The sequence below is a fragment of the Peromyscus maniculatus genome, chromosome 23 (assembly GCF_049852395.1).
Source record: "Peromyscus maniculatus bairdii isolate BWxNUB_F1_BW_parent chromosome 23, HU_Pman_BW_mat_3.1, whole genome shotgun sequence".
In the NCBI taxonomy this organism is placed as follows: domain Eukaryota; kingdom Metazoa; phylum Chordata; class Mammalia; order Rodentia; family Cricetidae; genus Peromyscus; species Peromyscus maniculatus.
The window spans coordinates 4992864-5010126 of NC_134874.1; the positions used below are offsets into that span (position 1 = coordinate 4992864).

Here is a 17263-nt window from a genome sequence, read left to right on the forward strand (position 1 = left end):
ATATTTCCCCACAGAAAACAGCTGTAGCCTTTGAAACGCAATTTTAAAAATAAAACCGAGCTGGAGAGATGTCTCAGCACACAGCAGAGCCTGCTGCCCAGCCTGGCCGCTGAGTCCAACCTCTGGGACCCACAGAGAGAACTGATTCCTGCAAGCTGACTTCTGTAAATAAAAAGATAATAAATGTGAAAAACAGATGATGTAAGAGGCAAACACTGGAGATAATTAAAGTTACCCGAGCTCCTATGGCATGCCTCCAGCAGGAAAATTCCTGTGAGAGTGTGGGAGTCTCCTGTCAGGGCCAGGCCTGTCACATCAATCCATGTGAGTCGATTTAATGGGTAACAGAATTTATTGAGATATAAACTGAGGAGATACACTCATGAATACAGAACGGAGTAGACAGCTGAAGTCATCCTCTGATCTGACCAGGAAGCAGGCAGCAGGGAGAAGGACTCGTGACTCTTCTCCCTTACTTTATAAGAGGCCACATACAATGGCAGGAAGTACCGCCTCCTTTGAGCCCTATAGCCCAAGGTCATGGGCGGAGCAAATACCACTACTTTCCCCCTTTTTGTCTAAATAAGAAGGTTCTAAACTTAATGCAAACTATATACAATAAGAATGATTATCAAATATTGTCCAGGAAAAGCAAAGGGCAATAACATAAACAGAAATGGAACTACAACCAACAAGAACAACACCAAACGAGAAAGACATGCTGAATGTCCAGAAATGTCCAGATCATAGGTAAATGGCAAATTTCCGAGATTACTCCAGTAGCTGTCCTATCGTGAAGATTCTAGCTCTAGTACTTAATATGTTCTAGCTAAGATACGAGAAGATTGAAACTGTAACTAGCTAGTCTTCAATCCCATCAAAGACCTGAGAAGGAACATAATAATACCTGAGAAAACAGAAAATGCAAGCAAGCAATTTCTGAAGTTCTTATGAGAATAGACAGAGATAGTTGGCAGCCTGGACAGTCACCTAACGTTTCTCAGCATTGTTGGGACATCCAATTTGTCTACAGGCCTAGACAATCTGACAGACCATTTTCAGAAGCAGGAATTTTGAAAGACCATCTTACCCTGTCTTGGCAGAGTTCAGTAGTCGCTTTTCCTTGTGTCCTGCTCATCCAGAAAGAACAGCATTCGTACTGTCAGCAGTCAAGGCAAGGGAAGTTCTTTGCCCAGCAGGCCACTTTGTGCCAAGAAGACGACAAACTTCCAAATGGAAATGTTTTAGAAGCCCAACATTCTCTCGGGATCAGATCTGTGCTGCCAGGAGCAATCGTGTCTCATGTCAACAGAATTCTAAGTTATCAAAACACTTAAATGCCATATTCTCTAGGCCTATGAAGTGTTTGAAGATTACCTATCCATCTGACATATGTTTCTGTAAATCTGGACAACCTAACATAATTATAGAAATATCAAGCATGGGTGACTATAATTCTGTAAGTCTTTTTGTTTTGTTTTTCGAGACAGGGTTTCTCTGTGTAGCTTTGCGCCTTTCCTGGGACTCACTTGGTAGCCCAGGCTGGCCTCGAACTCACAGAGATCCGCCTGCCTCTGCCTCCCGTGTGCTGGGATTAAAGGCGTGCGCCGCCGCCGCCGCCGCCGCCGCCGCCGCCGCCGCCGCCGCCGCCGCCGCCGCCACCACCACCACCGGCTAATTCTGTAAGTCTTATCTACCTAAATAACCTAAGGACTAAGGCTACACATTAACAAGGTAAACAATCTGTAAGAAGATGTACAGTATAAGGAAAATTACCTCAAAATTGTGACAATACACAAAATATCTTAAATTGAGGTAGAAATGTATAGTACAATATGATAACAATATCCTTAATATGTATCAATATACAAAATATCCTAAACAGAGGTAGAACATACATACAGTATGGCGAATGTAACTTTACATTTGTATTAATATAAAAAATATTTCAAATAGGAGTAGGAACATGTGTACAATACAACAAATATAATTTTGTATTTGTATCAATATACAATTATCTTAAATAGGAATGTAAGGAGAGTTTACATTTGTATTAAATATATAAGAATATGTATCAGCACAAATTATCTAAGGCTGATAGTTTGCTAAGTCAGTTTACTGGCAGATACAATAACCTGCCTTAAGATACTATGCCTATCCATACATGGAGTGTATGCCAGTCTCAGGGGCCTCTTCACATGTTCTGTGAAGCCAAACTGGCCCTGGAGATGCACACAAGCTTTGTCAGTTGTCCTGAAGTCTAGAGGATGGAGGGCCCACAGGGCCTTGGAAAGACTGCGTGGGTTCCTCCACCTGGGCCTGGGGTCACAAGTGGATAGATACTTCGTAACCCTGCAGCTGTGGCAGTCACATTCAGTGAGGGAGAGCGCCCAGCCCTCCTCGGCCCAGGCTCTGGCTCCGGTCAGTGCCCATCACACAGCAGTCAGATGACTCCTCTTGGGCCCAGGTCTTCTGTCTGTGAAATGAGGAGACCTAGCCTTCCAGGGGATGCCTTCCGTGGGTCTGCCAGAGGTGTGGGCAGAATTGTGACCATTTTAACCAGGCGCCGGCCATCCTTCATTCTTCGGCCTTGCCTGGGGATGGCCCTCCTCTCAGGATACAGGAGCCTGGCGTGGGCCGGGGTGGGGGCTTCTCCTCTCCTCAGCTCCTGTCAACATGCCCGTGGGACCTGTGGTCCTCAGACCATTCCTGCTGGTGAACTGGGCAGTGGCTTCACTGAGACCGGTGTCTAACAGCAGAAGGTAAGGGATGCCTCGGTGTCCAGCAACCAGAACCGATGAGAAACCCGTGGGGAAAGTGTGGCACTGGCAGACAAAACAGACTGGGGGGTGGGAGCCAGTCTGGACCCCCTCCTGGCCTCCTCCTTATATATAAAGACAGGTCTGCTGTCTATACGGGATGTCCATTCGCCTTGGTTCAGAGCACAGGCCTTGTACTCTGGGCTGCTCCATGACTACCCGTGTTGGAAGGTCTGAGCCTCAGGCTCCTCATCTGCAGAATGGGGAGATTTCAATTCCTAGTTCCCGGGTGTTGGATAACTGGCTGCAAGATATAGAGACCCTGGCACGGTCTCTGGGCGTGGGGGGCACTGTAGACCGTACTGGAGGAGTACCGAAGCAGGGTTCTGGATTGACAGGTCAAACTGCAGGTTCAAAATGTGCCCATCTCTTAGGTTCCGGGCATGAGATGGAGCTTAGAGTAGGCAAAGAGAAGCCAAGGCTAGCAAAGAGAAGAAGCCAAGGCTAGCAAAGAGAAGAAGCCAAGGCTAGCAAACACAAGTAGCCAAGGCTAGCAAACATCAAGTAGCCAAGGCTAGCAAACACAAGTAGCCAGGGCTAGCAAACAGAAGCCAAGGCTAGGTGAGTGTCAGCCTGGGCTTTTGAAGGAGAGGCTGACCAAAGTGGATCCGAGAGAGGCAGACAGGAAGGGAGGATGACTCCAAGGAGGGGAGGTGTTGGGAAGAGGGGGTTTTGTAGGCCGGGGCTCTGGAGTCGCTGGAGTCGCTGGAGAGATGCCCCATTTGGGAGACAAATTGGACTAAGTTCTGAGTGAGTGTGAACAGTTTGGGAACCTGGGAAGAGAGGAAGCTGTGGGGTGTGTGGGGTGGGGAGCAGGAGCCCGGTGTGCAGAGCCAAGGCCATGGCTGCCTCTCTTGGAGACCTGCTTCATGGCCAATGCCCTGTAAGTGGAAAGCAGGTGGAAGGATTGTATGGCCTGAAGCGTGGAGAGCGCGCCATGGTCAGAGGGCAGAGGTGGGCGCCCTCTGGACTTGCTCCTGGACGACCTCCCACTCCTGGCCTGCTGGGAGGCAGACAGGTCCCTTGGGTGCCTGTGTGAGGTGGCCTGTGCTTGGCCTACAGACGGAGGGCATGTTCACAGTGCTGAGGCATGGCCGAAGCTCAGCAGTCGACACCGGACAGTCCAGGTAGGAGGAGGGCCTGAGGCGCTCAGCACAGCCCCTGCTGGGGAGACCCCAGGCTTTGGGTCACAAGCTGAGCAGTCTTCGTGGCACCCTGGCAGTGGGGCTTCGAGGCTTCCAGAGCTGCCGTCTGCTTTGCCACATTCTCAAAGATGCCTCATTGGACAGACTGTCAGGGTCCTCACCGTCCCCAGGCGGGGACGCCCCGCCTTGTGTCAAATGGAAATGCATCTTCCTCCATAGGTTGCTGAAGACTGAAGTGGCCATCTATCCTGTGCGTGTCTGTGGGTGTGGACACGCCCCGGGGCATTCATGGCTTTGGAGGACAATTCAAGGAAGCTGGTGTTCTCGGCCATGTTCTGGGTTCTGGCTTCAAACTCAGCTTATCAGGCTTGGAGGCAAGTGCCTTTACGGCTGAGTTATCTCACCAGTACTTGGAAGAGGTCACCCACGTAAAGAACTGAGCAGTGCCAACAGTCACGGTCGATCGCCAACAGCAGCTGGAATCATGTCATGATCAAGAGGAGTGCTGTGTGTGCAGACCCGCGAGCATCTACAGCAGTGTCGTCCGGCGCGGTACAGACGGGCAGCAGCAACAGCCCCAGGGGCACCCGCACAGCCGGGCCAGCCTCGTATGGCTCAGCAACTCCACAGGGCTTCTTGGGAACCTGACCCGGAAGCACTCTGGGGGTGAGCTGTTGGGTGTGACCGACTGCGGGCTCTCCCTAGATGCCCTCCCTAGCAGGGAGTAACGTCCTGCCTTTCTGAGGCTTCATTTGGAGAGGCCTGGAGATAGTCGTGTCCCCTCCTCCTTCTACCGGAAGTACCAAGTCACTTCTCCAGAAGACTGGGTGGCCCCGACAGACCCAAGCACACGGCCCCCACGCAGCCGGAAGTGAAAAGACTGCTGCCCTTCAGCTCGAACTCCTTCTATGACCTGACTGCCTGCTGGGAAGGGGTGAGGCCATGTGAGTTAGGCTGGCTTGGGACGACCTAGACATGAAAGGGCCAAGTGCACCAGGGTGGGCATGATGGCACATGTCTGTAGTTCCAGTGTTCAGGAAGCTGAGGCAGGAGGATGACTGCTCAAGGAATGCCTGAGCTATACAGGTTGAGACCCTGCCTCAAATACAAAACACACAGGCTGCATGCTAAACACAGGAAAGCGAAGGCTAAGCTGGGTGCCCCAAGGTGGGGAGACTCAAACCTCCCCTCCTCAGAGATACAGTGGCGTGAGGGCCTCCCCACCCCTACCCAGTGTCTGGAGACGTCCAGCAGCTGGAGGAGAGCAAAGTGACCACAGGCACTTGAAGAGACTGTTTATTGCATAACTGGCAGGGACAATTTCCAGAACAATGGTTTTACATGAGGGGACAGTAACGTCGGGAACCGGATGTTTAACGACAACGGGGGCCGGTGCAGGCGAAGGAGCGACGCAGGCAAACACCGGGCGTGCCATGCGTCTCCTTCTGTCTGTGCAGCATTGTTTTGTAGGAGCACAGGTCACATTCAACTAGCACAAAGAAGGAAAGGAGACTACAAGAGGCTCCGGGAGCTGTGGAGGACTCGCTGGGGGCAGGGGAGCACCCCACACTGTGATTATAGTCCCGACTGTGTGCAACACTGGACTCGAGTCTTTGGCAAGTAAGAACCGTCATGCCGAGACCACGGTGCCTCCTGCAAATGGAGCTTGGGGCGGGGCCTGCTCACCAACAGGACCTTCATCCTCTCGGTCCTGGGAAGTGGGGTACGCAGGCAGGAAGGAAGAACAGGGAAGGAGGGACAGAACAGCTGGATTGGACGCAGGGCTGACTTGCGCAAGGCGATGGGACCCACAAGCAAAACCGGCCAGGACAAGCGTTGAGACAGGATGCATTTGCCTATGGGAGCAGAATGTTCTGACCCCAGGTTTCACGAGGGGCTTTGTGGGGCACCTCCTGCTGTTTCCTTGGCCTCCACCTGGAAGCTTCGGCCTGAGGAGCACTCAGGACTGACTGAACTCCAGCAGCCATGTGGCATTTAGGGTTTTATGGACAGATAAGTGGGCAGAGTTTCTGGAGTGCTGGCCCTTTGCCATGCACACAGTGTAGGCAACCTGACCTGGAGAACCTGACTGACGGTGCTGTTTCCGGGAGGAAACCTGCACCTTGGTCATTCCCACAGAGCACACGGGAGGAGACTGACAGTGACCTCAGGGCAGGTGATCGCTGCCTTCCAGGGTTGGCTCAGAGGCTGCTTCTGGTGGCCAGGAAAGCCAGCCCTCCTCGGGAGGCAGAGCTGGCAGATCTCTGTGAGTTCGAGGCCAGCCTGGTCTACAGAGCCAGATTTAGGACAGGCACCAGAACTACACAGAGAAACCCTGTCTCGAAAAAAACAAAAACAAAAACAAACAAACAAAAAGCCAGCCCTCATGTTACAGTTTACAGACCGCAGCAGAGGCTGTGAGAGGCAGCCTAGAGGCTACAGGTCACTTCCGCCTGTTCAGTGGGCATGTCTGGATTGACTACCCACATTTCTAACTAGAAAAATGGCATAAAATGACCCAAATTTCTGGTATCCGGAAAAACCAAAACTTTAGCAACTCCAAGTCTGTTTCTCCACAGCAACAGGAGAGGAGGGAGAGGGAGAGGAGCCGCTGTCCTTGCAGGCCAGGCGGGGCTCCCCGCTGCCCTCTGCCCTGCTGGACACGTGGCTGCCTTCACAGCCATACACTGCCTGTGCTCTCAGGTCAGGCCTGAGTTCCACCCATACGAAACAGATGGGGTAAGCTGGGACAGATGGGCTGGGGCATGAAGAAAGAGCCTTAGGTAATGTGAACCCCAGTGCTGCTGAGGTCTGGGTGTCAACCTCCTCCCTTGCAGAGCTATGGGAGAGCTGCAGTCAGCTGGAGCATGCTGAGAACTACCTAATCTCTAAGTAGCAGCGAGGTGAAGGGAAGAAACCGAGGCCATTATGTCTTACCTGGGAAGAAACCCTTCCAGAGCAGGAGTCACGGGAAGCTGTGAGGGGTCACAGAATGAAGGGCACCATGGTGTCTGCCCAGTGCAAGAGCTGTGGTTGTCTTTGCAGTAAGTTCTCAGTGAACTGTCAGGCTGGGGGGAAGGTAGGTCCCTGACAATGGGTGCTGCTCATGCTCTGAATGTGGCCCACTGGAACCCGATGTAGAGGGTGGATTCATAACTACTATTTGGACATTATGGAGACTGAAGCATGATGGTAAAATCTTTATAGATAGAAAATCAAGATAAAAATATTAAATAACACACACTTAACATGATATAAAAGTTAGATATGGGTCATTTCCTTGTCTCTCCCAAGAGATGCGCTCTCTTTAGAAGAGGCAAGGACCCTGCTCTCCACACTCGCCTGGAGATACCCCGAGCTCTGGGAGTCTATGACAGGATGGACAATCTACTTATTGCACGATGCTTGGAAGGAACAGAAGTCATTTTTTAAAAATCCAACTCTCTTAAGAAAAGGTTTTACTAAAAATATCAGTTATAGTTTCAGCCATGGGCAGAGAGTTGTAAGGGATGGAAGAGTTTTAGCAAACTCTGCACAGAGACTTGAAACACATCTGGTCATGATCTAAGCACCTGGTGACAGGAACACAACAGGAACGAAGCTGCAGACAGGCACAGGTAAGGCAACGGTAAGTTACAGTCAGAAGTCTGTTAGAAAACATGCAAAAATAATACTGAGTTTTCTTTTAAAAGTTTCAAGTCATCATTAACGTTTCTATAAAAATCTGAAGAGTTCAGGTCTACACCGAAGCCGGACTTCCAGAAGCCTAGAAAACAGGGCCGCGCCTCACAGCTCAGTTGTTGTTCTCTTTGGTGGTGATTGTGACCAGCTGTTTGGCGGCCTTGGCGATGTCATAGGCACACTGGATGACCTGCTGTGTGACCAACTGCACATCTGTGGGCAAGCTCGAGTCTCCCGGGAGGGCCTTTCTGCACTCCGACTGGAGCCGGTAGGCACTGGACGTCAGTAACCGGAGGGAAGTCCTCACCGTGTCAGACTTGGGTTTCTAAAATGAAGAGGACAGCGGTAGGCTGTGGGTTGCAGGGTGGACCCCGACAGCAAGGAGGAAGCCCGCCCGAGAGCACCCGGAGTTGTGCTTTAAACGTTACCAGCTTCGCCAACAAGGGCCTAAGCAGTGAGGAAATGCTTACATTTGGGAAGAATTTTAGAAGTCTGTGCTGTTTTAAGGCATTTGGAGATGATCTTGTAGGCAGCACATTCTAAACTCTACTCTATTGCCTTGCCTTGCCACCTGACTTCCAGATCCACGTCTCACTAAATCTGATGTTTGTGCATAATAAAAACATCTTCAAGTCCTCTGAGGTGATGTGTTTTAAGCCATGTGCTACAATGTAAGAAAAAGGCTGTGGGTCACTGTACAGCTCCACAGCAGAGTGCCTAGTACACGCAGGGCCCTAGATTTCATCCCAGCACCCCGCTCCTCACCAAAGACAATCCATAAGGTCCGGGAGCAATGATGAGAAACTCATTCAAAGAGAGCTGGGAGGAAGTGACTTACTTTGGGGAACAAGGCTGCCATCTCAGTAACGGCGACATGGATTCTCTCCGAGCAGGGAATATAACTGTAAGACATTGAAAAGGCTGTTAAGCAGCAGCTCAAATGATTCAGAGGTCAAGAGTGCTCAGCGGCCAGACAGGTTCCATTTCCACTTTGTTAATGCAGGGGCTGAGGCCGTGTGCACCCGAGAGCAGACACACAGCTACAAAGCAGGTCCCCCTCTTTCAGGAACACACATTCACCCCGGTAACAGTCCCCAGGCCTCGAATTTGCACTATGTGCTCTGGGCCACAGAGATGAAGACAACCATGTGCCTAGCCTGCTCCCTTACTTCTCCTATCTACCTTCCAGGTTTCCAGGAGGAGGAGCAATGGTCCCGTGCCAAGTTCCATGAAAGTGAAGAAGAAAGGACTGATAAAAAAAAAAAAAAAAGGTCTGTTGGGCGGTGGTGGCGCATGCCTTTAATCCCAGCACTCGGGAGGCAGAGCCAGGCGGATCTCTGTGAGTTCGAGGCCAGCCTGGGCTACCAAGTGAGTCCCAGGAAAGGCGCAAAGCTACACAGAGAAACCCTGTCTCGAAAAACCAAAAAAAAAAAAGGTCCCTCCAGTGCCTCCACCTCACCATGTGCTCCTTTCCTTCGGCTGCTCCGAGAGCAAGGAGATAACAGCTTCACATTGCCATCTGTAAAAAGCCTCTTTGCACGCAGGCATGGTGAGCTGACTCGTAATGAGAAAGGGAAGAACCGCCAGGCGGTGGTGGTGGTGGCGGCGGCGGCGGCGGCGGCGGCGGCGGCGGCGGCAGCAGCACACGCCTTTAATCCCAGCACTCGGGAGGCAGAGACAAGCGGATCTCTGTGAGTTCGAGGCCAGCTTGGGCTCCAGAGTGAGTTCCAGGAAAGGTGCCAAAACTACACTGAGAAACCCTGTCTCGAAAAACCAAAAAAGAGAAAGGGAAGAACCAAGACCCCGGCTTTAAGCAGGAGTCTTATCTGAGGCACCCTGACAGAGCGCAGGGGATTCACTACAGCACACCTGTCAGGTCTGCAGCCTGGGGAGGGATGATGTGCTCTAACACAAGCTGATGGGGACTGAGTGACAGTTCTGAATACAACACTGCCACCAAGCCTTGGCTATGTGCGCAGGACTTCCTCGCTGCCTGGGAGGGACATGGGCACCGGGAAAGAATGTTGGGAGGCATTTTCTGCAGAGAAACACTGCCCAGACTGCTGTAGGTTTAGCCTGATGAAGGTGTTCCTAATCACCACGGACTCAAAGCCGCAAGCGAGTAACAATCTTTCCTTGTTTTTTTAAAACCATAAAACTGACTTCTGAGTAAAGACTATCAAAAGCCATCTCTATTTCTAATTTTATATTAGTGTGTGTGTGTGTGTGTGTGTGTGTGCGCGCGCGCGCGCGCACACGTACACCCACGCCCGAGGACAGAGACAGGACCAGGAGCACATGAAGCTGCAGCAGAGCCAGGCTGGGGGTGAAGGAAGCCCGCTGGACTCAGGCAACTAGAAGCGAGATGGAGGTGTGGAGGTGCAGATGGCCTAGGTAAACCTGAGTGACAGCCATGTGATGAGGACGCAGGCGGGGAGGAGGAGGCGGTGGCTGTCACTAGCCCAGCACCAGGTCCATGTGAAAGCTCAGAACACCAAGTCAGTAATAAAGAGGAAATCCCCAAGGCCAACTTGAGCTTTAAATCGGAAGCATAAGCCAATGATTTTGATATCGTTTTCTCTGGTCTTCAAGTGAAAGGAGAGCAAGTCATTAAAGGTGCTGATGGATTTCTACATAAAAAAATGCCCCTAACTTGAAGCAAAGAAGATATGGCAATCGTTGAAGCCGGAAGTCTCAGGGTTCATATTTATTTGTATTTCTGACAGCCACCAGACAGCGGTTAGTGTAAGCGCAGCTTGAAACACCAGCAGTGTTTCTAACTGTGTAAGGAATCACACACAGAGCACCCCGACAAACGGGGAGCACTCGGGAGTGGTTCTTGTGTGAGATCCCTTATCACTGTCAGGTGGTGTGGGGGAAGCTGCAGGGCACTCTGCTCTATGCAGGAAGGTGCAGTCTCTTGCCAAGTTACCATGGGCACCTGTGTGTGTGCGCGTGCGTGCGTGCGTGCGTGCGTGCGTGCGTGCGTGCGTGCGTGCGTGTGTGTGTGTGTGTGTGTACGCGCGCGGGTGCTCTCCAGAGCATCCTCCCCCTCAGGACGCCTCCTGTCTGGAAGCCTCATCCCCAGTGGACTCTGGCAGCAGCGCTGGCCTTCGAGCTGTGAGGTGGTTCCCTCCCCTGGGCTGTCCCCAGACACTGCAGCTTTATTTCTGGATGTATTTACTCTAGATGACTTCGTAACGTGATGAAAACACAAAACTCCACACTAACATCCCCAGACTCGAGCCACACACATGTTCACGTTCCCACCCACCCCGAAGTCAGAGCAGAACTCAAGCAGCCCCGCTGGCCCGGGTGCACACTCAGCACACCCACCCCGCTGGCCCAGGTGCACACTCAGCACACCCACCCCACTGGCCCAGGTGCAGCTCGTACCTGTCGTGTGTGTTCTCCTGGGCCGCTCTGAGGAGCTCCTGGATGTTTTTGGTGATCTGCTCAGTCTTCCGGATGACATCTTCTGTGCTGGGGAGCGTGGGGCTGGGGACCAAGTGGGGCTCCGCTGGGTCGGGCAGTGAGCCGTCACCGGGCCACACCACACTCCTCTGCCGTCCTTTCCGGTTTGGCCTGTGGACAGTTAGGAAGGCTAAGCCCGAGGAGCGCACACGAGCTGTTTCCGTGGTTCCCCTCTCCTGTCTAACAGGAGACCCACAGCCAGGCCTGCCTGTCACCGGCACTGCGGCCACACTCCGCCTTTCACTTTGTCCTGGCTGGAGTTAGGGCTGCTGGAGACAGGGCGAAGGAGAGAGACGGAGGAAAGTCAGGTGGGGAGGGCCAACAGCCACCCCAGGCTGCCGACTCCTTGAGAAACAGGAGGGTGCAGCAGGCTGGCACAGGGGCAAACGGACGGCACTGAGCTGGTGATGTGAGTGCAGAAGACAGACAGACAGTCTACGACACCAGGAAACCCAAGCAGCTGTGCTCACAGCCCCACGGCCCCGCCCCACGGCCCCTGGCTCCCTCCTGCACATACACTGTGTCATCCGGCTCAGTGTCATAGGGAGTGTTGTCATAGTCACTCTCCGGGGTGCTGTTCTGTTTCTCCAGCCTGGATGCCTACGAAAAGAGATGGCCCCCGTTAGTTTTGAGCATCCCATCCTTCCTCAGTCCTCCCAGGGAGGCACGCCTGCCAGGCTAGGTTACCTTCACACCCAGAGCTCCCTTGGGACAGGAAGCGGCCCTTTAGTGGGAACGCAGTGAAGGTGAGTGAACACCGGGTCCACGTCTCCTGAACAGACACACGCATGACAAGGGCACACACGCAAGCCTCTCCTCTAGTTCTCAGTGGAGGGAACGAGACGCAGTTAGTAACAAACCCAGCGGCATGTGTCTGAACACACACCTTCAGAGCTGGTCTGGTTTAACACCAGAGGGGCAGAAGGACCAAGAGCTAGCTGCTCACCCTCAGGCAGAGTCTGCAGAGGAGCCAAGAGCCGGGCCGCAAGCCTTCTGCAGACCCCCCATTACCACATGCTTGGGAAGTCTGGGGACTGCTGCTAAGAACTGCCTTCAGGGATGGTTTCCATGAGCCCTCTTTAAGAAAGCCACGAGCTGCCTGGGAACCAAATGGGTTAGCCCAGGATGACTCTTAGTTCCACACTACTTGTTTCCCAAAATATTTACCTCTGAAGATGCAAAGATTCGGTCTAACTATGGAGGTTCAAAATGGGCTGAAGATTCAAAGTGGGAATGCCTAAAGCACTGCAAGGGAAAGGCAGTGCCATTAAAGGTGGGGCCTCTCAGTGTGACAAGATGTGGCAAGGACCACATCCTCTGGAGGAGTCTGGTCTGGAGCGTGTGGAGAAACCATCTCTCGGCGTTCATCTTCCTGTGTGTGACAACCCCTTATCTAGAAATAAGCATAAGTCGATGCAAAATCTACACCCATTACAGACTGATTGCCTGTTTCCAGCCACCCACGACAGGGACTTAACTGGTGTGGCGGGAGAGTGTGGTGAAGGCTGCGGCTGTAAAGGCTTTGCTTAGACACAGGAGACGGGGCCGCCTCCTCCAGAACGGCTCCTGCCAGAGGAAGCTGACTGAGGAAGTCTGCAGAAGGTCTGTGGTCTGGCCAGCTCCAAGGTGGGGCGCCTTCTCTGTCTGTCTGCTGAGTTCCTTCACATTTCCTCCTGGACTTCCTCTCCCCCTCTGAGAAGACACTGGGGCTGGCTAGTATCTAATACCGACTTTCTTACCCACTCCAACTCATCTGGTCAATGACCAGTGTTGGCTTGGAACCTCGTGACAGTAAAACCACACCTCTCTAAGACCTTCCTTACCTTTTACAGGGAATGTCTGGCTAATCTTTTTTTTTTTTAATTTCAAACAAATATGCACACACACACACACACACACACACACACACACACACACACACACACACACACACGCAGCTGGACAGTCCATTCAGAGCTGCTCCCATGGGAGGAAAAATCTAGAAGACAGGACTAATATCTTCCGCACCTTCTATTTTGGATGTTGAGCAGAGCCCTGCTATGTAGCCGGGTCTGTCCTAAAATTGTAATCCTCCTGTCTCCTGCAATCCCATGTCTCTACAGCAGATGATTCTGCTTCCCCTGATGTCAAGACGACCGTCAGAAATGGAATACCTTACCCACAGTGATCAACAGTGCCAAGCTCTGTGTAAACCTCCGAAGAGTGAGCCACACACCCACTCAGTGCTCAGAGCTCAGGGAGTGCTCGTCCAGCGCAGAGGACAACCACCCAGGGTCAATTACTTACGCACTAAGTCCTCCTCCGTCGTCAAAAAAGCACACAGGATTTCAATGTAGCCAGCATTTAAGTTTATGAAAATTACTGTGAACATGCAGAGCCAGGGCTGTTAAGTGCTGCTCTCAAAGCTGTTAATAGAAAAGTTACCTTATAGCTGCTGTTTCTCCAGCTCCTTAACAACTTGCCATCTCCTCTGCACAGACAAACCACAGAAACCTAACCTACGACAAAGCTGCAGGAGCTCGGATGAGCCTGAATGACTTCACCCATCACTGCACAAAACCATTTCAGCAACAGGTCTTTTTCAAGGCTACAAAAACGCCATACATTTTAAAAACTACAAAATTTTATGGTGGGTAAGGAGGGCCTACTTGACTCTCATTAACAAAATTATGAACAAAATGGGGGATTTCCTTATTATTTTGCTGTTCTCTAGCTGGATTGGAACAAATCACTAAGTAGGCCGTCAGGACTCCTCAGAAGACTGCAAGTACCAAACAGCAAGACTTCTTTGGACGTCACCACTTCAAAAGGAAACTCAGACCTGGCTAGCCACGTGACCCTGGCAGCGGATGGGGTCCCCGCCACTCTGAGGGGCGGAGGGGACCCACCAAGCCTTGCTGGGGGAGGTACTCTCTTGCCCCCAGTTCCGTCCCTCTTCTCACCCTTGCTCCAGACAGACTGAGCTAGAACTGAAGGGCAGGTCTCCACCGCTCGGGCTCTACCCACAGCCTTCCTCAGAGGAAGTCATCATGCTCTCTGCATATATGAAAGCATTCTTTCTACATGGCGGTCCTTTGGGAACAGGGACCATAACACTTAACTCCTCTGCGTCCTTTAGCTGCCTTTCTTTCTTTTTTTTTTTTTTTTCTTTTTCTTTTTTTGGTTTTTCGAGACAGGGTTTCTCTGTGTAGCTTGGCGCCTTTGCTGGATCTTGCTCTGTAGACCAGCCTGGCCTCGAACTCACAGAGATCCACCTGCCTCTGCCTCCTAAGTGCTGGGATTAAAGGTGTGCACCACCACTGCCCGGCTAGCTGCCATCCTTAAAGGTAGGTGTTGGGGAGGTGACCCCCTAGAGGGGCTTGATCATGTACTACTCTTCAGAGGGTGAGGCCCACACCAGCACAAGGGTCTGGCCAATCAGTACAAGCAGACAGTTTAAGCCTATGGCCACCTCACCCCTCACACGCGTGACAGCAGCACTGAGGGCTGGGTTTGTCAGACATGACGGTGCCAGCACAGAGTAAGTCAGAACACGTTCGTGCCAACCCAAACACAACACTTGAACTGCAGCTCCAAAAACCTAGACAGATTTTCCCTGTTATAGTTAACCAGCAGCCAGCTAAACGTTCTGTTTAACAAGATAGTATGCTTAGAGTGAGCGCTGCAGGCTGATTCGTGACCTTGGTTAGACAGGTGAGAGGAGCGATGTGGAGTCACACAGAGGGAGGCTGAATCGCTAGGACAGATGTGCATGTGGCTGCTGCCGTGAGAAACCAGGAGCAAAGTGCCGCCGCCGTTTCATGCAGGACAGAGGGCTGTTAGCAAGGGACAGGGACAGAAGGACCAGCGCCCAAGCACAAAGCGCCCAGGAGCACTGCCCCTCCTCCAGGGCAGACCATTCAGAGTGTACTTAACCCTTCGGGCGCTTTCGTCCCTGGACCAGGAAAGTGTGGAGGGGAAGGAAGGCAGAGACGAAGAGGAGGTCACAAGTGCACTCCTCCCGATCTGGAAGTGGAGAGAGAAATAAGCTTGGGAAAATACAAAATAAACCAACGGCCACCTCCCACCCTGCGGCTCATCACACAATAGTCCCATGAGCTCAGTGACAGCTGTGACAGCTCCTGAGAGGCTTGGTGCCTGCTGGAAACCACTCTCCACGCAAGAGGCCACTTCTGCTGGAGGGAAAAGTCAGCACAGCCATCAGAGCTATGCTTGGCGTACGGTCAAAACCGGCAGCGCCTACAGTTAATGCACAGCCTGCCATGAATGACGCGTGCTCTCCAACCAAGAGGGGCAATGTGACCTAAGTGCTGTGGGTGACGAAACTGGCGCACCCCAGCACGCCAGTCTCCAGTCGTGCAGACACAGGACAACACGACAGCCGTACACCCTGACGTCCTCTAAGATCAAGTACGCTTGTACGTTACCAAGGTGGGCTTTCCTAAGTTCTGTTCTCGGTTATATGAAAATTAGACTCTTTTTCACTTAGTTCAAAGACAAATATATTGTCTTCAAGCATTAAACCAAATAAACAGAAGTTGAGAAATGGACTCCTGGTTACATACAACACTACAGCTTTACCACTCTAAAGCTGACAAAATTAAAATCAGTTTATTACATTTTTTTTTTCTTCTCGTATTTCAAGACAGGGTTTCCCTGTGTAATTGTCCTGGAACTGGCTCTATAACCCAGGCTGGCCTCGAACTCACAGAGATCCTCCTGGCTCTGCCTCCTGAGTGCTGGGATTGAAGGTGTGCGCCACCACCACCTGTCTAGTTTATTAGATTTTTATCATTTACTTTGCATTACCCTAAGGATTTTTTTGAAACTCTATTTTCCAAGAAATAATTTTGACACTCAGAACAACTATGACACTCTGAAGGCAGTGTATGCTCATGGCATTCTGTGAAAACAGACAACTTCATAATAAACCAATCCAGAAGAAAGAGCATTTTAATGTCTGAAAACAAAACTTGCATACCAATTTGTGAGTCACTGCAAAGATCGTGAGAACCTGTCACAGAGCAGTCTTCAGAACTGACACTTGTGGGGTAGATGCAGTTTCTATTATTTACATCTTTTTTATTTTTTTTGAAGATAAGCTCTCCTCATATAGTCCAGGCAATCCCCCTGCTTCAGCTTCCCGAGTGCTGCTTTCCTTGCTGCTTAGACTGCACCTTTATGAAATGACCGAGCCATGCTAATAGCTGTGCTGAGGTCAGTGAACAGGACGCTGAAGCCCAGAGTCTCAGCCCGTGGGTCATCTTTGGTCCTAAGTGCTACAGTTCATAGAGGGGCCTGCCTCTGCCTACCCTGCTGGGTTCCCGAAGATCATCATACGCACGAGTGTTCTGCTGGCATGGCTGTGTGGCACGTGCATGCAGTGCCCTTGGAGGCCAGAAGAGGGAGTCAAATCCCCTGAACAGGGAGTTGCAGACAGTTGTGAGCTGCCATGTGGGTGCTGGGAAATGAACCCAGGTCCTCTGCAAGAGCAGCCAGTGCTCTAACCATTGAGCCATGCCTCCAGCCCCAATCTCTGCCTATTTTGAAGACAAAGACATTTCGGCTGGGGACCTTTACAATTGGCTTTTGTTTGTGGAATCAGGAAGGATGCTTTACATAAAAATTGTCAACAGAGGCTGTCTGGGAAACACATCACAGAAAGAGAGGCACTGAAGAGGCGGGGCTGAGCAAGAGCCAGAATGCCCAACCCAGCCCAAACATTTCAGCCCACAAGCCTGTGCGCACGCCCATGGCACATTGGGAGCACTTGTAGTCATGTCCACTCAGCAAACCCACGGCACTTCTCAGAGCCCAGAGATCACATGGTCAGAAGAGGAGCACGCAGTCAGAGCACACAGTAGGGACAGACACACAACGGTGCTACTTACATGAGCAGGGAAGGGTTGAAGTCTTGTCCTGCTCTCCTCAGGGCGGTTCGCTTCCCCCAGTGGGAGGTATGGTTTCTGACCTGATCCAGTCTCATACATGGACATGGGCCTACTGCCCCGGGCCGATGGCCGGCGCTTTAAAGACGGGTGGCTGGAAGTGTCTGGGTAGTCAGGGCCAGTCTGCACCTGACAGGCATTGGTTGTGGCCTGCTTCCTGAGGCTTGAATTCTCACTCTGGAGTGTCTGAAGCTGA

General features: G+C 51.7%; 1 protein-coding gene across 23 annotated transcripts in view; it reads right to left on the minus strand.

The window, feature by feature from the left end:
* Positions 1-5245: 5245 nt before the first annotated feature.
* The window catches only part of Git2 (GIT ArfGAP 2), a 50220-nt gene continuing 38202 nt past the window's right edge, over positions 5246-17263 (minus strand). For 10 of the 23 annotated variants that reach the window (XM_076559951.1, XM_076559961.1, XM_076559962.1 and 7 more), the window contains 6 exons: positions 17011-17259; positions 15035-15124; positions 11637-11719; positions 11042-11230; positions 8484-8547; positions 5246-7970 (listed from right to left, as the gene is read on the minus strand). In XM_076559951.1, coding sequence (XP_076416066.1) covers positions 7758-7970; positions 8484-8547; positions 11042-11230; positions 11637-11719; positions 15035-15124; positions 17011-17259 — 888 coding nt within the window. In that variant the 3' untranslated portion in view covers positions 5246-7757. The remainder of the gene's footprint in view (positions 7971-8483; positions 8548-11041; positions 11231-11636; positions 11720-15034; positions 15125-17010; positions 17260-17263) is intronic. The other 13 variants (XM_076559957.1, XM_076559959.1, XM_076559965.1 and 10 more) reach the window with 2 other exon arrangements.